Below are 26,400 nucleotides of genomic sequence, written 5' to 3'. Positions count from 1 at the left end.
TAATTTGGAAAGTGATATGAAAATGTTTCCTCTATATCAATGAATTGCTAAGATATGGCTGAAAGAAGTATCTACAAAAAAAAAAAAAAAAAAAAGTATATATATATATAAATATACAGAGGTAAAATAAACGTACTGAAAGAATAATAAAAATAAACGTTGGAAAATAAATAGTTGTAAACTATTTTTATTTCTCCTTTGACCGCAACCCTGACCATCTCCCTATATAATACTATTAGTCTTGTAGATTTATCTAAATTCAATTACACAGACGTGTACAATAGTAACTTGTACTTTAGTATTTTTTAGTTTCTGTAATATCACTAATAATTATCCCTAGCATGAAAAAAATAAGTATTAGTATTATTACCACACTAGTTTTTACACTTGTACTATGAACTAATACTATTAGCTTTCATTATGAAACAGGGCTCTGTACGTCACATAGTTCCTGAGATATAGATTTCTCAACATAAATTAACTAACTATTAATCTTTCAGTAAATTTTTAAGAATTTTTTCTTTTTAAAAAGCTATATCTTGGGAACTATTGGACGTAAATAGCTCTTTTATTGGCTAATATTTCAGCAAATTTTATTCCCCCTACCTATACTTGGCAGATTCATCAATTTTGACTATTAATTATACCTAGTTTTTATTAAAGTAATAAAAAATTGGGGTGAGATAACTGCCCTTTCCGGCTCTTGTACTATCTAGGGAACACTTTGAGGACCACCACTCTAGAGTGTTGTTATAGAGCATATTCAGTGTTATTGTTTTAACTCTGATCCTCACTCCACTTCCAGTCTTCACTCTACTGTCTCACTTAGTTGTGACTGGTGGAAATTTCAATTTGTGTTTTATATTGTCTATGTATATAATTTTAAGTAAAAATCAAACAGCAAATCCATCAATCTGATCAGCATGAATATACCTATACATTTCTAATCAAATTTTAAAAAAAAATTTCTAGATTTACTTTTTACTTGTTAATTTTATTTGTAAATACACAATTGAAAAGCTAAGCGAAGGAACATATTACGAGAAATTTTAGGGTAAGATAAAAAGGGAATTTTACTTGGAAAAATATTTTTTCCTTCATAGCGCCTTGCATATTTTTGGAAAACATAAAATTGACTTAGTTTTACGAAGTTACAACATTGAATTCCAGCATTAATAATAGGACTACGAAATCATTTTATACAATTAGCTTCCCCATAGCTCTTCAATTAAGGTTAAAATTAAAACAAAGCCACAATATCATTCTTCATTTTACTGAACTGAATAGGTGTTCTGACACAAACACAGAGATAGTTGAATCACGGCAATGTAGAACATCTGTAATTGACAATTGTAAGTAATGTTTATAGTTATTAATCTTAAATTATACTCTGTACAATGTAGTTTTTTAGACTAAACAAAGAAATTGTTTGTTCTAAAGAAAAAAATGTTTTTTTTTCATTGTAGAGAATGACTGTGCAAACAAAGTTGTGAAAAGTCGCCTCATTATAGTTATGAACTGATCATCAAGATCCGCAAATATGTATATGTGTGTATTAAAAAATATTCTGAAATTATAATCAAGCCATTGTCGGATGATTTCAAAATAAAAACCTTTAGTCTCTAAATGAACATTCAATGACTACACGTTAATTCAATGGTGATTGAGATTACAAAACAGCTAAGCAAAATTATTAGATAGAAGCCTTAAGAAGCAAGCTGAGACAATGTAAACAATTTCTTAACCCATCGACGGTCGCTAGGTCGATTTTAACACGAATGGCCGCGCGTGCGACTTTTTATTACATTTCTTATTTGGAGCTTTTGAACGTATTTTTAAAATATAAAATTTTGATTTAGATTAAGTTTATTTAAGAATAACAAAAAGTATTTAAAAAAAATATTTTGATACAAGAGCAAACTAGTTTTAAAAAATTCAAAAAACAAACATAATTATAAAATAGTAATAAATATAATATAATATTTTGAGACAGACAAAGTTATGAAAAGAATAAAAATACGGATATATCATATTATAAGAACATAACACTGATCTTGGAAAAAATGCTCATTCTAAAGAAATCTCTTGTGCACAAATGGGGCAAGTGAACACCATCTGACTGGAACATATCGGTCTTTCACATTAGTGGCGATTCTCTTTTGTTTTGAATATAACTCAGAAATTTACAAAAAAATGGAATTCATACGGCGCAGCGATGAAGTGAAAACTTGAAAAGATAAGTTTTGGTTACCCTAACACACACTTGTAGTATCGAAATACAATTCATAGTAAATAATACGTAATGAAGTTTCTACCTCTTCAAGCCTACGTTTTCCTAATTCTGCTAATTGTTCCCCTCGGTGAAAAAACATTTTTATGGATCAAATACACTTGGCGCACGTGAGAAAAATCCTCACAACTTGAATATTTTTATAGCATCCTTAGTCGCGCGTTAGATAATGTTTAATGAGAAGGGTATATTGTCAGGGAAAGAGGGCTGGACGCTTACCAAGAGCTGCTAGAGTGGTGGAGGGAGCGAGGTATAGAAGGAAGAGACTGTGAATTACAGATTCTAGGAAGAAAGGAATCACAATGTCTTTCTAGCAGCTTCTTAACCCGAAAAACAATTAACATGAGAGAAATTCTCAGGCAGCGACCAATGAAGGGTTAAATAGGGAGGACCAAAATTTGTACGGGCCCAATATAATTTTTTCGAAAGAGTTCAATAAAATAAAACGATTCCTTAGGGAAGTGTTCAAGGAGTTCAACGTTATAATCTCATACAGAGGAAAGGAAGCCAAAGCGATTGCTGTTGTGTAGGTGGCATCGTATTGCCGAATCAGCAGGAATGGAGTGGAATGAAGAATTGAACGGAAAGGGAATGACTATAATTTAGAAAAAAAAATAGAAGTCCTTTGCGTCGGTAGAAGTAGAAGAGGCTGTTCAGATTGTTTGTAGTGAAGATATAATAGACGGAGGTGGGCAGACTTCAAGTCCCTAGGGACGTATTCGGATCTGTAATTTTTATATCAGATAAAGGGAGGTGGGAAAGAATGTTAAGCTTCTCTTGTTCAAATCCGGTTTCCAACAAGTTTTTATCTGTGGAGTAGAAAGCACACACAGTTTTGGCCATCTTAATTTTTTTTTTAGCGATGCCTCTTCTGCATGGAATGCACAAAATAATATCTTCCTGGCCGTCTGGGGTAATTATTTAAGACACGATACTTCCTAACCTAGTTTGGTTGGATCCTACGGATTATTTTTTATGAAAGATTGTTAGTGAACATCTGTTGGTTCAAATTTATTTCGCGAACAATTTCAGCGTTGGTGTGGATTTAGAGTTCACTCATCGCCAAGTGTCTCAGAAGAATTTTAGTCTTCAGTTGTTAGAATTGGGAGGTCATCATCGGCTTGTCGAAAATTTAATGCATTCGTCACTGAATGGCAGTGTTAGAAATCTAACAAGAGAGACAAACTTTTTATAAACGTGTTTCTGCCACTGGTGCCTAAGGAAAAAAGTTAAACTAGCTCCTGGAATCATTGATCCTCCGCCAGAGATTCCTTCATTACGACTATAGAGGGAATATTAAAACTCACCTGTAGAGAAGGCGTAGTGCGGCGGGGGAGCGCTGCCAGAAGTACAACAGCAAGGAGAAGGTAGCGGCAGGGCTCCATACCCCCTCCACATCCGCCCCTGCAACAATTAGTAAATTAGATTAATATTTATGTATCAGAAGGCGAAACATTTAATTTTTCAAATTTCTGAAATATTTCCAGAGGAGTATAAGGCGATATGGCTAAATTGGATGAGGTGTAACTAGAAACTAAGATATCGACAGTTTCCTAATGAAGCAAGATTGATGAACTTGCAGGTAATGGAAGAGCCTCCGAAAATCGTTAAATTGGCCACTAGGGACAAATATTAACAGTTTAAATAGTTCAGTAGGAGGATGTCCCAAAACTTCAATTATTTACTTTCGCAAATAACATTTATGTCCTTATCAATCTTCTCCGACTCAAGATTTATTACCTGAGTCATCGTCTGGCCGTGAGCTTTTAAATTTGTGTTGAAAATTTATTACTAGGTTGTTCAAAGCCTGGAAAGTCAATAAAAGTATAAATCTAGAGTTCTAAAAAATTTAAAAACCATTTAAAACAAAAAATTGTAGAAAATCATTCGATAGACATCTCAGAAAAAATGTAGGTAAATTCCTACAGTTCGTTGAACAGACGAGAAGTCCCCGAAATGATGGGTTGATTTGTTTTTTAATTGTATAAACATAATATTGTTGGCTGATCTAGTTTTTCTTTGTATGCTGGATTTATGTGCTGTTGAAACAGATAAGCCACATTTAAATGTTAATTTTGATCTGGTATCGATGCGTACTGATTATTCTGTGTAGAGCGGAATTACTCAATTTAAGTCTAAAACCATGGATGCATGATAGTATCAATAACTGGTCGATATGTAACTTGGAATAAAAGAAAGAAGGCATTCACTTCTTGGGAACCTGTTCCAAGTAAAGTGAAATTAGAATAATATATTTTGGGCAGCAGACCTGCTCTCCAGAACAATAACTCAGCTTATTAAAAACACTAATTGGAGAGCTCTAAGCAACTATATACGACGAGATACGCCAGAAAGTGCTCAATTAGTTAAGGTATGAGAGATCAATGCCATACAACAGTTTGATATTATCGTTGTTTTTTTTAAAACGTAAATACCATATTGTTGTTTTAAATTATTGACTTGTTGATTTTTTAATGTTTATAACTTATTTAAATTTTTATTTATTTATGTGTTTTAGTTAAAATTGCACACAGGGTGCGACAGAGGTATATTTTTCCATTGTCTGTGTTCTTAATTATTTAAATATCCATTTTTTTAAAATAAATAAATACATTTCATTAATTCAATATTATTGTAGATATTTTAGGACTCAAGCTAAATCGGTGATAAATTATCCTAAAATGCTAGGTGTGAATCAAAACTGACAATATTATCGTTTCTGGTGTCTAAACTAAAATCTAAATTTCATTAAATCATTTTAAAGAAATTTGTTGTTCAATTCGAATTGGAAATATAGCTCTGGATGTTGGATGAATTGTGTATTATACACATGAAGTATGTACCGGTACTATTGATTTTACAGCCTGCACCTTTTTCAGTGCCCTCAATTCAAGTGTATAGGTGGTTGTCCAATCCAATCCAAAGGTAAGAAATAAAATAACTCAACAAACTATTTTCACTGGGGAGTAAGTTATTATGCTTTTTTATTTTCTTAATGAAGATCTAAAAATATTTTAAACTATAAAATCGGTAGTAACCTTGATAGACTGTAATTTATTTTATAAAAGTATACAATCTCCGACAAAACTATAGGCCACCCCATTTATTTAAGAGTTCTTAAATATCATATATCAAACAGAAAACAACATTTTCACAAAAAAAATTTATTTCTGAATTAAGTTTAAAAAATAAATGAAATTCCAACGGTACTAAAATTAAGGCCAGCCTCTCTACAGTAACCAATTACTCCAACAGATGGTTGATTCAATAGGATTTCAGCAGTTTGTTGATCCAGCTATATATCCTTTGTTCCCTATGTAGAATATTGCTCAACGTTTCTTTATAGTCCATTCAACGGGTGCTCAAAAATGAGGTGTAGAAGGAAATAGGACAAATAAAATTGGACTGGTTGGGAAGTAAACATAAATAAAGTTCTTCTTTTATAGAACGGGAGAGTTAAGGAAGCATAGAAGTTGAGAATATCATGTATCAAATTCTTCCTACACTAAATTTACACGAAAGGAAGTTGTGGTGCATTCAATTTTCTTTAGGAATTTACTACGTGTTTATTAATCGTTCAAATGTTTAAGGAGTGTCAACTTCGAATGTAAATTAAGGACATATAAACTTGAATTCCTTAAATTTCGTCATTGTACTGCTTTAAATCTAGATGTAAACCAATATAAATCTATTTATATTTATAAATAGTATGAATTTTTGGAGAAAGATAGTCCGGGTGGTGGTCAATAAAGGTTTCAAAATAGTAAAAAAAAACTATTTATTGTTATGCAAAGTTTCGCCCCACTTTGCAGGGCTTCGTCAGGGCTGATAAGAATGGTGTTCTGTACCAACAAGAATGGTGTTAGAAGCCCTGCAAAGTGGGGCGAAACTTTGGTTAACAATAAATATTTTTTTGTTACTATTTTGATACCTTTATTGACCGCCACCTGGACTATCTTCCTCAAATCATACGGTCAACTATCTTCTTCCAGTATGTGTTTTTATTTGTACATCCTGTATTTAAATTTTTCCACACCCTGAATTAAAGGAAATTATGACCTGATCACAAGGTGTTTTGTCCATCAAAAGGACTACTTAATCGACACTCTCTCCAAATACAGACTTGTCTACACTGAGAACGTCTGGATCGTTGTGGGGTGCCTTTTCCGGTCCCCAGACATGGATCTATTCTTTCATCTGGTATACGGTTTTGAAGTATTACTTAGATTTACAAAAAAAAAACCTTACCTGCAGATTATAGACCATTGAATCACCCATCCCAATATTATTATTGAGCGAATGAACAATTAATATTTATAGTATTTATACATTATATATTATAAACATTTATTACGAGTATTATTGCCTATCTAGAGGGTTTTTAAATGTATTACAACTTCCCTTCTTAAAATTATTCCAAGAACGAAAAGTTTTAATGTAGTGAAAAAGACAAAAAATATGAGGCAATAATTTATTTTTTTCAAAATTAGAGGATTGTAAACGTGAATATCTCGGAAAATATGTAAGATTTAGAAAATTTTAGACGAATAAATCTTTTTAGCATTAATTCTGTAAAGGATGGCTTAAATGGTAAGATGTAATGCTACTAAAAATATATATTAATTTTAATAGCATATATTAAGCATTTTTTTTGGCATGCATTCATAAACAATTATTTTGAACTTTATTTTTGTGAAGGTCGGTATAAAATTTTATTTTAAGCTCTCGAGATTTGAGTTTATGTGTCAGAATTCTAATTGCTTTATTATTTCAAACGTATTATCCTCACAAATGGTAAAAATCAGAAAATCTTCAGGTTTAAACGTTTTTCTCTTTCTCCCACTCTAATAGTTGCTTGGATCCCGTATGATAGATGGAACCTGACCGGAAGAATGGCGCAGAACTATTAATCGTTCTCTTTGTTTCCGATCCAAGGCACTATAACAATGGCACTACTCAACATAATGGCAGCTCCACTAGGCCAAGAGGTTTTCTTGCTCGCCCATCAGGCCAATTCTCATCGTTCTTCCGCCTTAGGCCATATTCGAGTGGACTACTTCAGAATCAGAACTGTATTCAATGAATGTAGAAGGTTTTATTTCTACCATACCCTGCTGACTAAATATCCTGAATACAGATAACTCCTTTGGATAATTATTCACGTTTCTATACTATTACCGTCATCAAAAATCTTGTGCGCGTCACGAAACTCACTTACCACTCAAGAAGGCGATAATTTCAAGTAATAATTTTCATTTTTTCTATTGCTATGAAAATTCTAGTTATTGGGTTTTCAGAGGTACGAATTACGAATATTTAAATTGTCCGTGCCAAATATACGACAGTGTAACTAAATATAACAAGGTCATTTTTTTTTTTTCTGCCAAGACTCCCATTGGAGTCCTATACTGCCTAAACATGGTTGGGGGTCAAAGTTCTTCATTTTGTGGGACCGCCACTCAATGAAAAAAGTCGACGTCCCAGGCCGGATTCGAACCGGCACCGCCAATGGACATCAAAAATTGGTAAGACTGTGTCTTAACCACTGAGCTATGGGCGGTCCATAACAAGGTCATACATAATGTTTAGGATCCTGCTGTTTCTATTACTTCATTTTCCTCATCGAAAAAACCCGCAAACTTTGAGGTTTTATGTTTCAACATTCGTAAGAATCTTGAATCGTGTTAATATAATAATAGTTATCAGTAATGTTATATTGATCCTGAATTGTACTCATAGCTATACAGCCTTAAAGGATGGTTTTATGAGTGCTACGAATTTTTAATGGAAACAACCCTCAGGCCTTGCTCGTATGTCATTGGCTATTTCAAAGGATTAGTACTAGAGTAAAACAGAAGTTATAAAAATTAAAACCCTGCCAGTCTTTCCAAACTTTCAAACTAGCAGAAAAGTTATGGGCCAGAGGATCTACTTAGACAAAGTTTTAAATTTACACCATACACGAATCCTGGCCGCTGTTGGATTTAAAAAATTGTTTTCTATGCCCCGTGGGTGCGTGAGGTTAAAGTCAAGATGGGGGAAAAACGGATTGAGGAGAAACTCTTTTAGTGCATTGGGAATGCAGCTTGGAAGGGGTTGTGAATGAAGCTTTGTTCGGAATGAAGCTTGAGGGGAGCTGAGGGAATTGGATATTTTGGAAGAGAGGTAGTGTTGTGTATCAACCAAATGGTGTCAGAGCACACCAGGTTTATTGATTTAAAAACTAAAATTAGGTTAGAAATTTAGTTATTTGACTTGCAGAAAAACATGCTTCTAGCCTGTGGACTTGTTTCAGCTTGTCTAAAATATGGGTTCATAATAGCCAATCCAATAAGTGCAGAGGGGTTGTTATTGTTTTACTTATTAAGAGTAGAGCTTAAAAACTGAATAAGCACTTCATAAAAGTTATTGCGATATTAACAACTAATAACATTAAAATAAACTATAGAACCATAATATGGTTGACAATAATGCCACTTAGAAGCAGCCCTGTTGATGCGGGTATTTTCCCCCAAATTTTGGTATTCTTTTCTTAGTGTGTAATTTTGGGTAAAATGGCTTTACGTTATACCTAGAGTACAGTATCGCACTTTAAAACCCAATTTGCACCGTTTTGATCTGTCGACTTAGTATAGCCGGATTTTTCAAACCCATCACTTTTTTGAATAAATTTTATTTAAGTTATAGTAAAAATTTAAGATCGTAGCTTCTCCATGAAATTCTCTTTCCTTTGATACCTCATTTGTCAAATACCGTCGCTCCTGAGAGCCGGAAATTGGATCTATATTACCGTATACTTAAACGGAATAAATATATGAGATATCGTATATACCGGTGTATATGTATATAATTAGCATATATAAGTACGATACTTTGATTAAAGTGTGACAAGAGGGTTTTCAAAGGCTTTAACATGGTCGAAACAACCAAACAAAAATTATAAAACACAATATTTGCAAACTCATTACCAGATGCTGACTTGACCAATGCTAAACATTAGAGAAATCTAAAGCATTTGACGAAATTCTGAGGTAATAAATCTTGAGAATATTGCTAAGGGAATACCTGTTGTTCGAGTTGTGATTAATTGATTCGATGCTGTGCTCCTACTTAACTACGTTGAAATCTGAAATACCATTATTGCATAAAGTTTTTTTTTTAACTTTAGTTTTGTAGAAATTTCTGCTTATAAACAAACTTGTCTCACTGAGTCGGATTTAATTAACATTTTAAAAGTTTAGAAGCCTTCTATTTGGATATGATTAAGACTACATTCTAACTGCTATAAAATAAAATTATTTTTGTTTTTCAAATTATTATATCATTATTTTTTAAGCCATTTGATTAAACAATTTGAATATCCTAAGATTCTAGTTTTTCACAGTGAAATCCATATTTTTGAAAATAAAAAATAAATGAAATAAACCAAATGAAAAATTAGTTGAAGGCATAATTATTAATTTCAATAATTCAATTTGTTTAATATATGCAGTTATTTCACAAAGCATGAAATCATTAATTATCCGATTCAGCGATGTAATGCAATATATATGAAATTTTCAATTAAAGCAATTTATTTCAAAATGAGCCAATTGATATTATTAGTTTAAACGCAATAGTGGAAAAAACATATTTTTAATACGATTTTTGGGTCCTTAGTATCTTGAAATGCAAAACATTAAAATTTGAGATATTAATATTTTTTGGTTGATTACAAAGATTAATTATTGAACATAAGTCTTGAAAAAGCCCAAGGCATTGAATGTTTGATGTTTTAATTTATTATTATTATTTTTTTGTTGTATAATTTGGAAAGTGATATGAAAATGTTTCCTCTATATCAATGAATTGCTAAGATATGGCTGAAAGAAGTATCTACAAAAAAAAAAAAAAAAAAAAAAAAAAATCGGTCCGGAAAAAAACCGTACGACGGATAGAACAGATTTTTTTTTACACGGTTTTTGTGTTCTTCTAGACACGATTCAAAGTTTTCAAGAATGTTGAAACGTTAAACTTTAAAATTTTGTTTTCTTGGTTGGTTACAAAGGTTAAATACTGAAAATAATAAACCAAAACTAATTAAGTAATATTTAATTATACATTATGTAATTCGATACATATAGTTGTTGATGTACATATATATTGTTGATATATGTGGTCTAGGACATGGGGCACAGAAATTCAAATAAATTCAATACACGTTGCGACATCATACACAGGCAGAAATATATGGGATAGGTTAAAATATATGACATAGTACAGGGGCGACCAACACGGGGAGGCTGTGAGAGGAAAACGGAAGGGAGAGATGACTGTGTTCAATAACTAGAGATCAAAGGGTCGGAACTTGCTGCCTCATATAGTCAGCCCTGACCTCCCTGCAATATACTATCTATGTCTATCGCCACTGGCTTCTATATCACCAGTCATTAGAAATAATATTACCTCAGGTTTCCTATATCCTTTTATAATAATTTATAACAGATATATAATACCAGATGGAACAGAATTTCTTAACCATTACAAATATATACAAAGTACAACACAAATTTTATATAAATAATATTTATTCACAAATATTATTAAAGTTTATACTTTAAACTTTTCAAATAATTTTGTTATCTTTTAACTGATCGCAGTATGTTACATATTAGATTCATTATATATTATGTAATATTCCGATGTGAAGTTTTGAAGTTATTCGAAAAAATAAATTTAAGTACAAAGTCCAAAACGCCGTATCGTAGCTAATATTGATCCAATTTAGATGTATTTAGGTATTTACAAGTTAAGTCTGACAGAGTGAGATATCGTGATTAATTTCATCTGCTCAATGTGTCAAACCATTGACAAAAGATATAGATAGAGGATTACTTAAGGAATAAAGTTAGTATTTGAATTACAACCGTGTGATTTATTTTGGCTCCCTTTCCTCCTTTTTATTACAGCTTTAAGCTATGTAACTTTCTGCCATTTAAATATTGTTTACAATGATAGAACATATATCTCAGTATATATGATTTTTCAGAATTTTCGGAATGTAATTAAGAAACTTTATGAAGTGTGTATCATAGCCTGATTTTTCGGATGTGAAAATAGTTCAAGATAACCATATATGAAGAGGATTTTCGCACCTCTATCAATCAAACTATCAACAATTTTTGATCTATTCTCAGTCTCTTGTAAACAGAATCAGGTCCCTTATGTCTTGTAAACTTAAAAACCATGTATTAAACTAGATATTACTTTGTATGTGCACTCACATCAGGAATATTCTCAAGCATGCTCAATGGTCATATATTAAGCAAGACATAGAAGATGGGACACAGATGTAAGAAAAAAATCTTAGATAAGTTGTCCTAGAAATTTTCATATTTTGGGAGAATAACCCATACGTGAAATATGAATATTAAATAAATAAAATAAGAAGTTATGTTGAAATGTCGGCCCACATTGAAGCCGATAACTACCATCCCTCAACCTATCTTATCATTGATTAATTATATCTCAGTCAATTTCCCTCTTTATTCATAGCCTGATAGATAATTAGTGATCCAGTGGCTATCTAAGTACTATAGTGAAATACTGATAAGAAAAAAAATCTTTCAAGACTGTGATCGAAATTATTCAAATCATTTAGAGGATACTCCAATATACGTTACTACAGGCCCGTTGCCTCTGCCTCAGTGGATAGATAAATGAAAGCATGTTTAATTTCGCAGAGCAAAGAAGCCCCGCTAGCTTAAGATTTATTTAGATAGAGGCTGTTAAAGAGTGAATCGGGACTATACAAAGTACACAGAGGTAAAGACAGAGGAGTGATTAGGACCAAGCCCTCCTTTGAGGCGTAGGGTGTATAAATAGCAAGGCTCTTATTAAAGCCAATAGGCAGGCTGTTATTGCGCAAAGCCTCACTTTCAATGGACCTCTATTCAATGTCTCTAGTTTGCATATTTAAATTGGATAACTTCATTGTTGGGTGCATCGATTTAGTATCTACTGACACGTGTATGTCGCATCCTTTGTTTCAGTTTTACAAATAAAAATATACATAACATTTTGAAACAGAGAATAATTCTATACAGTTACATTTATTAGGGTGATAGGCAATTTTGTACTTTCTCTTACCTATATTTACTTATTTTCCATCCTAAGCGATACGGATGTTTGCTATAGTGGGATCCTACACGTTACTATAGAGGGATCTTACACATTACTATAGAGGGATCTTACACATTACTATAGAAGGATCTTACACATTACTATAGAGAGATCTTACACATTACTATAGAGGGATCTTACACATTACTCCGTAACAACAGATTACTGCAACATAACAATGTACATAATTTATTGTTTAATACTTCCTATATCCCTATATCCTCTTCCTATTTCCCCGGCAGAAGATAACTTCCATCTTCAACAGGCGATGGTTCTCTCCTTCTTCGACCTTTATTTTTATATGGGGAATTTTATCCCCCTCCCTTGCCATTTCTGGCATATGGGGCGAGGAAGCAGTGGGGTAGTGCGCTGGGGTTTGCGCATGCCACTGGTCCTAAAGATCACCAATTTTTTTTTTTATTCTTTTATTAATTATTTAATTATTATTTTTTTTTTTACTGTGGTGCAGCCCAGCGCTAGGTTTAGCGCCTTACTGATGGAGCTGCACCTTGTCCACTGCATCCGTCGGGATGCCTCCTGCAGTTACCAGGCTGGTCCAGCCCTCCTGGTCTTAGTCTGGGTCAGCTTCCTCATCTTCTAGTGGCTCACCGATGTTGGGCGGTCAAGCCCTTCCCATCGTGAAATTAGTGGGGTCCACCACCTCCTTCCACCCATAAATGAACTCCCTGAAGAAGGAATAATTATCTTCTTCCATCAGCCTGGGAAAGTCCGACTCGACGAGGGCGTAAATCCCGGTCTTTCTCGACAGCCTGGCTCGGTGTCCTTCCATGGCAGAGCAATCTTTTATTACGTGTTCTGCTGTTTCAGGAACTCCGCAGGTTGGGCACCGGAAGTCGATGTTCTTTCCAAAGCTCTGCAGCTTTCCCCGAAACCCCCCGTGTCCTGTTAGGATCTGTGAGACCCAATAGTCTGGGAGGACCCATTTAGCCTTCAATCTAGAAAGGACGGTAGGGAAGAATTTTCTTCTTCTTCGACCATCAAGGTTGGAGTCGGCCACCGCTGTCTTCGATACCTATATGAACCACTAGAAGTTCACCACTCACCAAACGTTGAAATTCGAGTTACTCCTAAGTGAGAACGTTGATTCCCGTGGTTCCTTGGTGTATGGAGGGCTATCTACAGGACTAGAGTTGAGACTGAAGAGACTCATGAATTGCTTTGTAAGATTTATCTTTGGGTTCCCTAGGCGTTCTCAAGTCTCCCGCTGGTATACCGAGTTGAAGTGGCTCTATCCAACCTCCCGAAGGCAATATCTCCTTGTTGTTTTCCTATTCCAAGTTCTTAAAATCAAAAAACCTACCTATATCCTAGATCTCCTCACTCTCCGTTCATCCATCCAGTCATTAAACACCAGATCCCAACCAATTGATTTATATATGCCCTCCTATAGAACCGCTTTCTTTAGCAAATCCTTCGTCATACGTGCAACCTCCTTCTGGAATGCTCTCCCCATCTCCATTCGCCAGTCTTCATCCATTCTTTTCTTTAAACAACACCTATTCCTACACTTATTGTAAACCAAACCTCCACATTATTGTAATAAAATAAATAGGCATATATTCATTAACGTTATAAACAATAGTAAAGCCTATATACCAATGCAATTTAATTCTACTATGTGAAAATTTGTAAATGCTTGCCAGATAAAAATCTTAATATATGAACCATGTATTTATTCTTAGGGGACATATGTCGCAGAATAAAATTATGTTTTCATTTCATTTCAATTATCTGGAAAACCAAGACTTCAGGATTAATAAAAATGGAGAACAGGAAATACGGCTTGTAACATCACAACCATCTGGTCCTCACCGGGTGTTAAAGAAGACCAGATTTGTAAAGAATTGAAAGGTGCATCTAATGCGGAACAGACCCACCACTTGTATATTGGCAATGCAGTTCTTTGGGACAAGGTTCAGCGTCTCTGGCGGGCGGAATGAATTGGAATATACCGGACATTTATACGGTGCATGATGATGGTGGAGACCCTCCGGGAACCAGAACGCCAGAAAGAGGTGACGTTGGCCTATCACCAGGGCAAGACGAATCATAGAGGGCATAATGAAACTCTACAAGAGCTGCGCTGGCGATATTTTTGGTGGGGAATATAGATCACTATCCAAGACACCATAGGTAATTGTGAAGTTTGCCTAAGCACCAAATATGACTGAAACCCACCGCAGGCGATACAGGAAGAAACGCCTACTGCATAAGCGCCACTTAATGATCTACAGGTGAACTCGTTCACTTGGAGAGGTACAGGTGGGTCACGGTAATAGATGTCTTTAGTAAATTACCAATGGCGTACCCAATGACAGAAAAATCGGTGGAAGCAGTATTGAAGGCCCTGTGAACGTGGTTCCAGGACTACGGCGTTCTAGAAAGAATCTCATCCAACAATTGACGAGAGTTTGACAATACTGGAATTAGAGCAGAGATGAAAGTCTTGGAGGTAACGTGGCACTTAAATACTCCAGGTCACCCGAAAGGTAAAGGCGGGATAGAACGCCTCCATAGTACCCTAATGACCACGTACGAGTGTACCAGCTGGAGAAGGGACTCGAGCCGGACTAGGCAGTGGAAAGTGCGATCATCGCATACAACCACTCGATACATTCCATCACAGGGTTTGCTCCATTCGAGGTTATTTTTGGATTAAGTGGACATCGCAGGGACTACCGTGATACGGCGGCTGTAGAGGACACTATTGCCGTTAACAGTATGGAACGACGGAGGGTATGGGATAAAGTTAAGAACAGGATCGAGAGGGAGAACCAAAAACCCTTCAAAAAGCAAGGTAAAACCTCGGAGTCCGCGATTTTAAGGGCCAAATTAATATAGGGACAGTGGTATACCGGAAAGTAGGGACGAACCATGGAAAACAGCTACAGAGATATGAGGGCCCATTCAGAGTGATCACAATCAGAGAACATAACGTGGTAACTATAGAGAGTTTAAAGAAACCAAGAATACGGAGGACGGTCCATTTGGAGCAGTTGAAACTACCTACATACAGACGAAACAAGTCACAGTCAGCTGTACAAGTGTATATATAGACGAGCTGAACTCAATAAAAGTCACAAAGCAGGCCCCTCACCACCGGATTTAAAAATAGTACTATCTAGAATGGATATTTCATAAATAACAATAAACATTACAGGTAACCTTAAAATACCAAAGGTAGTAAAAGGTAATACACAACACGATTTATTTCCTTTCTTTTCACAATAAAGCACTCACTAATTCATTGTTTCTTTCTGTTTTAGAGGGATCGGAAAAAATAAAATAAAATAAAAGTCAGTGTTTGAGTAGCACCCGAGTTGGTCATTTCTCTCTCCCTTTTCACATTTTTTTTTACGTCTTTGTTTTATCAAACGTTTAACTTTATATATATTTATATATGTATGAAAATATTTATGTAGATATGAATATTATATAAAATATTAAAAAATAAATAAATAACAAATATAACACAGGAATTACAACAGCCATTACAAAGATTTTTAAACCCTTTAAAATAAATATAAATTATAATTATTTCCTCCCTTCCTCCCTTTCTCTCTCTCACTATGTGTATATATAAATTTCCATGACTGCAGCTAACGAATGCAAGAGATTGAATAAGATGAGCCACAGTTGGGTCCAACCCATCAGTAATTAATTTCCGATCTAACTAACAGTGTATCAATCTTACAGTCCTCAGTCGGATTTCGAATCCCTAAATTAGAAAATTGATTTGGTTACTGGTATTAAACTATTGGGATTTTCTACAGTCATCGAAGTAATTTGACAGCAAAGTAACTTTATTGTTTTATACATTCAAAATTATTTTTATTAAGTTCATTATCGTAAAGAAAACTTTTTATGAATGTATTTCTAGTGTGAAATACATTGATTCCTGTCAGGAAAGGGTTCAGAAACAGCATTATTAGGTTCTGAATCATACTGTAGTTTATCTATTAGGGTAATAAGGAAGTAGATGATTCCTGTGAAAAAAAGATGAAGAAAACATATTAAGCAAAAAAAACTGGGACGACATAATATGAACTCTTTAATAAACGTGTCAAGGGAAAACGCGAAATTTTACCTAAACCTATTAAAATAACATGTAGATGAAGTTAGAGGAAGATACAATAAGTAGTCTCTGCTTAGAGGAGGAAGAAAAGGTTGAGCATATTCTATCTGAACGGTTCTATCTGTTGCCCTTTACAGATCACAATATTTGATTCATGCAATAATTAAATCTGAAGATATCACTAAAATTGACCCAAAATACCTAATGGGATTCGCTGGAACCATCAAATTCTCTTGGGATCTCTAGATTGTTGATCTAGATAACTCACAAAAGATTCAAATGGGTCGATATGAGCTTAGGTTTCCAATCTCATTAGTGTAGTAAAAATAATAATAAAGAATAGCACTTATGAATGTGAAAGAAATTGGTTCTCATTCCGAGAGGGAATGAGATAGAAACGCGTGGAGTATTTCAAAGATGAAAAGGTATTAGATGTCGAGTTTTTAATATTGTTTCCACGTTGAGAGTGCTTTTTGAGAAAAAGGCGGAATATTAGGATTTTATTAGGATTTAGGCCTTCTCGGAATGAAATGGCTCCAGGAATAGCGAGCGGTGTTCCAGGCCTTTCATAAAATGAGGCAGGACATCGGAAGGTGGACACGGTCCTTTGATCTCAAAGGCGAAGTAATGAGTCGCCGCAGAGGGTAAATGTGGGTTGATGGAGAGAAAAAAGATGAGAGGTGTAGAAAATGTGGAAAGGCATTGTGTAATCTTAGGGCAACCTATATAACCTGTGGAAAATAATTAAACTAATTATTTGTATCCTTTCTAAATACAATTTAAATTACTAAACCACAGGCAACTTCAAAGTGGATCTGTCTGGGCTGGATACATTTTTTTTTCAGACGAATAAAAGACCTGGGGTCTCGCTAAACTGGTCAGCTTTGTTTGATGTTATTATATCCCTAACAGCCCAAGGAGCTAGAGGAAAAAAAAGAAAAAAGTTTTACCTTTTTCACGTTTCACCCTAATGTTTCTTTACTTTAATGAAAACTATACATAGTTAATAGTCAAAATTGATGACCCTGCCAACCATAGTTGAGGAAGGTAATAAAAAATTATGGCTGTTCAAAATGTTACAAAATATCGAGTTTTCGTTCGGAACTTCACATCTTTGAAACTACCTTCCACACGAAAAAACTTAAGGGAACATCATACAATGTAGATATGAGCCCTTATAGAACTGTTTATGTTAAACAGTTCACGAGATACAGTTTTACAAAAGTAATATATTTTTCCAAATAACTAGAAATTAATATTTATTTTATTAACTAGCGAATTTATTTTGGAATATATCGTGTTAACTACTACTCATACCAATGATGTACAGATGTCTATTAACTCTCTACCAGGGTTTAGTTTAGGGTTGTATCGAGTTCTGTAATCTAGGAACGCGGGATAACTTGATAGAAATTACCAGGACAAGGCTTCTGCGGCCCAAAGTATTATTTGCGTGATCGTTATTATAAGCGTTATTATATGTTTCCCGCCAAGTCTCATTAGGTAGTTCTGAGGAGCGTCTGCTTCAATCAAAACCCAGCCGTACCCATTGTAGGTAGATTCCCGTAATAGCAAGATATCTTTACACTTGTGGAATGCCCTTTAGCCTTCCAAGATCTCCTTCCTACTGATTTTAATACTGACCGAGTAAAATTGCGACAGAGTATGTTTGCATATTGTTACTGTATGCATAAGTACTTCAGATTACTTTCACTTTCTTTACTACTGTTCCCATAACCACTGTTCATAATACTCTTTAGTATTTTAAAGTTCTCTATTGAGGACTTGATAGCTGAGCGGGCTGCAACTTGGGTCCCAAAGCGCTTGGTTCAGAAAGTTGGGAATTCGAATCCAACATGGGTGAGTCAGATTTTATTTCGAAAATGAATATTTTTCATTCTACCATTCCCACTCTGGGGCCGTATAGGGCCTCAATGGAAGACTTGAGTAATAACAAAAAAAAAGAAAAAGGTTATCAATATTTATACCATATTCAGCAGCATAAGAAACAAAATAATACCCTGGATTTTGGATGCATGTAGCCAACTGTTAAAAAGCAAGCAAAAAAAAAACTATTAAAGCTGGGACATTAGAAAATTTCAGTTAAAATGGTTATCTGGTAAATGTTAGAGGTGGCAGCTTTCTGGCTAAATTCCGATATCATCCCTACGAGTTTCAATGCTATTTTGGGCGGTGATATCTGTTCATCGGAGTTTTTGTTGTCCTCGGATGGTTATATTTTCTGTTTCAGGTTTCACCTAGTCTCCATTCCTCTTTTGTTATGAAAGTGAGCAAAAACTGATCTTCCATTGTCTGCTTTCTATTATTCAACAATAATATGTGGAAAGCAGTCAGGATTAAAAAACAGTTCTGTTTTATTCTTTTTATTGGATATAACGTCCGATCGTGGGAATGATTCTGAAAATTGTTGAAGTAATAATATTTTTTGAAAGTGAGAGAACCATGATAACGGTTTGAATGCATTCATTATTTAATACATATCAATCGATTTTTTTTATCTATAAAAAGAGAGAAATGTTTGTCAATACCATAACCAATTTACAAAAACCACTTTGATCACTCAAAAACTATTCTAGGTAATTAAACCCCAATCACTCTACCTATAATATATTAAATGAAATTTAAATTTTTTTTGACGAGTAAACGATTTTATTTATGAATGTTTTTTCAGGCCTGTTTGGACAAAGATAAATAAATTCTAGATTACTTCTAAATTCAAAAGGCTTTAACTTATAAATTATATCGAGGTTTCTTTTGGAACTGTTCTATATTTTCCCAAAAGTGTGGAATGAAATTAGGAGTGGCGTTCGGTACGTGCTGGACAATACCTAAAGGATAATTGCGAGCAGGAAATTTATGTTTTTTTGTTAAATAGGAAGCCCTCACAAAAAAAAGGCATTGTTTTTGCTGAAATCGTCAGAAGAGGCATAAATATCCTGGTTTCATTTTTTCAGGGATTTTTTCCCTACCAAAACCTATTTCACTTATGCTGTGAGACTTATCACAGGAGTTGTTCAGGTATTTCACCAAGTTCTGGAGCTTTTCTATCTTTCCATCTTTTAAAGTTTCTTTGATATTTCCAACAAGATATTTGAACCAAACCTTTCATTCCTAAACAATATAAACGTTCCAATCCTTGGGTTTTCTGTGCAAGCGTTACATGGAAGAGGGGAAGCAACACTGTTTGACTGGTGATTCGATATTCTCGCGTAGAATAACAGCGTTAAGGGGCACAATTATAACAGGTTTAGCCTCAAAAGACGCACCCTAACGTGCAATTCGATTAGCAAGGAGGCGTAAGAAATGGCGAGGTATGGAAATCCCGTTCCTTATGTCATCTAAACCTTATCGGAATGGATTTTACAACTCAATTTTGGTTAAATTAATAATAACTATGGTACTTTAAATGGGTATTGAAGTTTGTAAATATAGAAGATGAACAGCGATAATCTAATCACACGAGAGATAATAGTTCACAATTAACATAAAAAGTAAATTAATTTTTTTTCAACTGAATACATTTTAGAAAAACTGGTACCTATTTTCTGTGAATCATGCGCTAAATCCAGGACCTCGCGTTATTTTCTGTAAGGATCATCTATTCCACTCTAGTCATAAATATTATATTCAGAATAGTAATGATCATGAAATATCTTTGCAACTAGTAAGTCATTCTGACTTGATCTATTGTACATCAGTCAGATAGGCTAATACAACGACCTCAATAAGCAATTTGATTCACAATAATTTTAAAATAAGGCTTATTTTGAAGAAAAGCGATGAATGAAATTTCTACATTTTGAAAAATTATTATTTATTACAACGGTTATAATAATTATACTTATCATATAATAAGTTGCTTAGAGAAAAAGTATCCAAAAATAAGGGGGTATGGTGTTGTAACAGTTGAAGGCGCACACAACAGGATATGTCAAGGTGGTGCGTTCCAAATTACTGACCAAAACTGAATTTCAGTCAGACCATACAAGAGTAAAAAACAGACCAAACAAGTTATGAAACTTGCATGACTAAATATTCCTTTAAACTGTTAAAAATAATTTTTCATATCCTTTTTTTTTATGGATTGTGTGGACAGTACTGACATTTCTAAACGATTTTAATCCTTTTTCTCCTTAACATATTTCCAATTAAACCATTCTTTAATAATCTGCTGCTCTTGAATGAACCAAATTAATTAGAATACTTGTAAAGAATTTTAGTCAAAATGTGTTATCAAAATTAAATGTTTTATGACAATTCAGAAAATATTAACAATATTATTTATGTAATTAAACAATTAATACTAGATAAGGTGATAGAAGACAGTATAGGAAGACAGAGCAGAGTCGACTATCAACTGGACAATACTATCGCTACTGCCCAGCCCGTCACAGTTGCCTACCCGTTTCACTCGGCTCTTCTCTTTCATCTCTTGGAACTAAGATGAAGACATTTCGGTATAATTAGAATCTTTTCTACTAAACGATTGAACATTTTTTCCATCAAACAAATATAAATTAAGCAGAAATATATGTGAGGAGAAATTGGTTGGTGAAGAACACAAATAAGTAAATTATAAAATTCACATGAACAAAGCCCTCCTTATCGTAGAAGCTGTCTAGTCATCCATTGCACCCCATACTTCCCTTAACCGTTTTTCTTACCTTAAATCCATTTAAATCTATCGTAAATCTGGATACTTTACCTTCCATGGTCCGCTCTTTAACCAAATTTCAGGACGGGCCATAGAAAATCCTCTGGCTCCCGATCTTTCCAACATTGTCCTTAATTATTTGCCTGATTCTTTTATCCCACTCTTTCCAGTTGACATAATTCTTATAAAAAAATTTGAAAATGAGCTCCTCCTTGTTCTAAATCCCGATAAAATCCTTGATATTTTATCTGCCTTTACTTCTTACCATTCACGCCTTAATTTAACAGTAGAAAATAATCACTTCCTCATTATAATGAAACATCACAGACAACATCTTATGCACTGACTGGTACATTATCACTTTACTCATACAATTAGCGTTTTAAAGAACTGAATATCTCCTTTTTTTATTTATAATTTGAAGGAATGTAACAGTTTAAAAAAAAAAAAAGGTAAAAATTAATGTATGAAAATTTGAATAATAAGACAAAAGTTCAATAATAGGTAAAGATTTAAATTACAACAAAAATCAGGATAAGTCTGGAAGATGCCATGGGATATAACAAATGGCAAATTGACTTCCACTGGTCATAATCTACCAGTACCCCTTCCCCTGCACATTTATTTGCTATCCCCACTCCTTCACAATCTCTACTACGGAATTCCCTTCTCCTAATCTAAGTTTAAATTAAAAATGATTTTTTAAACCCTTTTTGTTACGGTTGGTAGATGCTGCTTGTCTCCTGTAATATAGCCGTAAAAATTCTTTTAGAGCTTCTTAGGTTACCCGAGGGCAAAAAGTTAACCCGACAGCAAATAATATTATCTTTTCAGGAGTTGAAGACTCTAAGAGGGTTAAACTGTCGACAAGAAGCTAAGCATATTTTCTCTGAAGTTTTTTGTCAACCTCCAGTTATATTAGGACTGATCTTAAAAATATCTAAAATAATTCTTGAGAAGATTTTTAATTACTCTTGATTTTCTTTTTAAAAAATTTATCGCTTTCGTGTTATCCTTTTTCGTTCTTCTATATAATTCTATAAATCTATATACTTCACAGTAGTTGGATATAACAAAGTGCTTATTAAAGATTCGCTCTTATTAAATAACACTGGTACCGAATCTATTTTTATGTTTTTTCTTAATTAGAGAAGTTCATACTTAAAATTTTATAGAAGTTAAATGATAGATTTTTTTTTCCAGTTTGTGTATTTATTTTTAATTAAAAGAGAAAAAAATATTAAGCTCAACGAAGATAAAGGAGAGAGAAAGAAATACTTTATTCATTCATGCTGCCTAAATACATCGGGTTGCTACATTACACAGCATACTGATCAATCCGTGACTGCACAAATATAAGTTACATATTTTTACATGATATAATATAATACATAAATAACATTTTTTTTTTCCTGCACAGTTTTCTTTCACTTTTCTTTTACAATTAATACCAGTCTACAAACTAACTACAAGTTTTTCGATTTATTCCTTTTCTTTTTCTTTCCCTTCCATTTCACAACCCCTATTTCATTTGATCAACAAATTCCCTATATAACAAATATTAAAATATTTAAAATAATAACTAAAACAACAAATAAGATATGCGATGCATGCATGCCATCCCACTTCTGGATAAACTCCCATACTCATTAATTTCCATGCATGTGGTGGTGTATGATATCTAGGGAGTCAAGTATTATACTTTCTGTCAACCTAGCCACGTCCTGGACATCGACCCCGAGCTCCTCCATGAAGCTCCTAGTTGTGCTGGGAATCGTTCTACGGGCTCCGAACCAGAGGCCTCTCACGTTGAAGTCTCGTTATCCTAAGCCCTCACGGAACTTCTCCTTGAGGAAAGGGATACATTTATCGTAGATTTCCTTCTTTTCCCTATCTACCTTATGTCATACATTATAGGTCATGGTCGTTATTTTCATATCTCACGGTGGGATCCAGAATGATTGCCAACTTCCCCTTCTTAGGAAAAGCAACTATATCCGCATATCTTGTGGATCCATCCGTATCTACGCAGTAGACCTCGTCAGAGCAGGGAAAATCTCTTTCTTTTAGGAGCTTCATTAACTCGTATAACAAAAACCGACTCTCATCTAAGGGCCCCCACTTTATGAGGCTGGGTTGACCCCGTAGGGCTACTGAACCTACAGGGCATTAAGTAATATTAGCAAATCCTTTATTATCCTAAATTATCCTTATTTAACAAATTATTTTTCACTTTATTACGAGGAATTTCTGTCTTTCTGCAGAATGGATCTCGGAATTCCGAAGAAAGATTTGACTAGAACTTAAAGAAAAAAGGTCTCCGGGCTCAGAAATTTATTAGCGCTATCATTTACCCTATAAATCTCTTACTCGGTAAAACAAAACCGAGCAAGCTGAAGGCAAAGAGAATCGTGTCATTAAATCCAACTAACGAACCGCGTTAATTATCCAAAATTAATAACATAATGTCGGGTTGGCAGTTTAAGTGATTAAGTGCTATTTTTATCAGCGTACCTTGATAAATTTTACCTCTGACCCAACGATATATTATTAATGTCTAGTATATAATATTTTTACACCTTCATTGTAATAATATTGTCAAAATATTAATAAAGTAGTAAATTTATTGTAAAATAAAACATATAATTAGTATATTGGAAGAGCGTTGATTGACCGTGTGTAAAATATAAAAGGAAGACTGTCCGGGGGCGGTAAAAAAACAAAACTACAAACACAAATATTAATTAAAATATTGATTGTGAGCCAATGTTTAGCCCCAAATTGCATGGCTTTTTTAGTAGAGGAAACTTGATCAAATTTTTAATTTATTTTTAGTTCTTCTTGCTTTCTTCCATTCAGAAAGTTCTGATGAAGCCCAGCCAAATCGGGCGAAACGTCGGCTCAATAAATATTTTAATTGTTATTTGAGTTTTATGTAATACTATCTTTCTTTTATGTAATCAGTATATTTTTATAGTAGACAAAACCTCCATTGTGTGCTATATAACTGTATGTCTGAAATTTATCTTCAAGTTAAGTCTTTAAGACTATTTAATTTTTGCAAAATCATTACTTTAAAAGGATGGCAATCTAAGGGGATGATACATATTTTTAAATACGGTACACTCCTTCAAAATATTAATCTTGAGTTAAAATTCCTTCTAAGAATGAAATACCATAAAGAATGATAAATGTGTCAATTTTCAAGCTTCCAAACACCCAAGTTGTGGATAATTCTAAAACATGAAATTTATATTGTAAATTTTACTATTTTGTCTCAATGATAAAAAGCGTCAAAATTTTTATTTTTTTTATTTTCAATTTTTGCAAAATGTTTACTTAAAAAAGAAGTCAATTTAAGTTTCTTCTAGAGATAAATGTGTCAATTTTCAAGCTTCCAAACACCCAACTAGTAGATCAACCTTAGACATGAACTTTATTCTGTAATACATTTTACAATTTTATCCCAAAGATAAAACGCGTCAAAATTTTTATTTTTTTTTAATTTTCAATTTTTGTAAAATGTTTACTTAAAAAGTTTTAGATGAAGTACACTACCCCAAAATATCAAGCCTGAATTTAGATTCCTTCTAGGGAAATATGCTTTCAAAAATAAAAAATGTGTCAATTTTCAAGTTTCAAAACACCCAACTTGTAGAAAATTTCTAAACATGAACATTACACTATAATTTTACGATTTTTTCCTCAAAGATAAAACACTTCAAAATTTTGATTTTTTTTTTTTTTTTCGAAATACAGAGTATATAGTATGACATCACATACCCTCAAAATATTAAGCATGAGACTGTATCCTTTCTTGGAGTTATATGTCTTTAGACATTGAAATTTCCCAAATTTACATGGTACATTTTAAGGTATATGTTGACTATTTTTGATCAAATTTCATCGAAAATGGACGGAACATAATATTTAGTCAATTCCTGAATCAAATAGTTCTGGTTACAAAAACCTAGGTTACGCCAGTTCTGATTTCATGTAAACCACTTCAAACGTGAAAACCACATGATTTGTGAAACAAAAATGTCTGCCATTAATGCTAGAAAAAAGCGCAAAAAATTAAAATTATTATATTTGGACTCTGAAATAATGGATCCCACAAACAAAAAACCATTTCATAATAAAATGGTCAAAAAATAAATTAATTATTTTGGATGAGTTGAAATGGAATGTGCCCTTGTACCGACCGATACAGGCGATACCTTTGAGGATGCTACCATGAAAATTAATAAACATAAATAAATAAATATTTGGTATAAAATGAGATCACTTTCAATCCCCCTCATTAAATTTCCCACGGGAGGCACAACGCTCCCGGACTATATTGAAATATTAAATTATTTGCTGGTGGTGTTCGCTCAGGATTACTCGTTTTTTTTTTCATTACGCTACATTAGGTTGACAAATTTTTAACTGACAATCAGGTAAAAATGAGATTATTTGTACTTATGACTTATATAGACCAACGGAGAATAAAGTGCCACAGTCAGTTTTAGCTATTACCCAAAATTATTGATTATTAAATAAACAGGGATCAAGAGAAGTTGAACTGTAGTAATTGTTCCGTCTTTAGGAAGTTAATAATTTTAATAAACATTGATAAAACATAGAAACCAGAGCCTTCTCTTTGCCCATCTGTTTACTACTGGAATCATATGCACTTGCTGTGCATCTCTCTCGTGCTTCATATAATACAAGAGCCCAAGAGTAAAAAAGGCAATTATTTCACTCCAATTTTTGATTGGTTAATTGAAAACTAGGTATAATTACTAGTCAAAATTGATGAGTCTGCCAAGTATAGGTAGGGGAATACAAAATGACGGCTGTTTTAAAACGTTAAAAATAATCAATCTTTTTTCTCAGTTCCATTTCATTACAACTACCAACAAAAATAGAAAATCTAAGAGATCATCATTTAAAGTAGAGTAAATTTGCTAAAATTTAAGCAGTAATAGAGCTATTTACGTCCTATAGTTCTCGAGATATAGCATTTTAAAAAGCGACATTTCATAAAAATGCTGTATGGATCGTACTGAAAGATCGGTAGTTAGTGAATTTATTTTGAAAAATCTATATCTTAAAAAACATTTCTTACCGTCCCATATCTCTATTACCGATCATGGGAAAAATCCTCGAAAAACTTATTTTGAAACGCCTATA

At 33.5% G+C, this 26,400-nt stretch overlaps 1 protein-coding gene across 1 annotated transcript in view; it reads right to left on the bottom strand.

Annotated features, from left to right (window-relative positions):
- Window positions 1–26,400, bottom strand: part of LOC106683958 (probable G-protein coupled receptor CG31760) — a 103,799-nt gene that overhangs the window by 28,016 nt on the left and 49,383 nt on the right. The window contains exon 2 of the mRNA XM_014425735.2: window positions 3,598–3,694. Coding sequence (XP_014281221.1) covers window positions 3,598–3,675 — 78 coding nt within the window. The 5' untranslated portion in view covers window positions 3,676–3,694. The remainder of the gene's footprint in view (window positions 1–3,597; window positions 3,695–26,400) is intronic.

The sequence above is a fragment of the Halyomorpha halys genome, unplaced genomic scaffold (genome assembly GCF_000696795.3).
Source record: "Halyomorpha halys isolate HHAL.00 unplaced genomic scaffold, Hhal_1.1 Scaffold531.1, whole genome shotgun sequence".
Taxonomy (NCBI): domain Eukaryota; kingdom Metazoa; phylum Arthropoda; class Insecta; order Hemiptera; family Pentatomidae; genus Halyomorpha; species Halyomorpha halys.
Note: the sequence above shows the minus strand (reverse complement) of the source record. Positions and strands in the feature narration are given on the sequence as shown.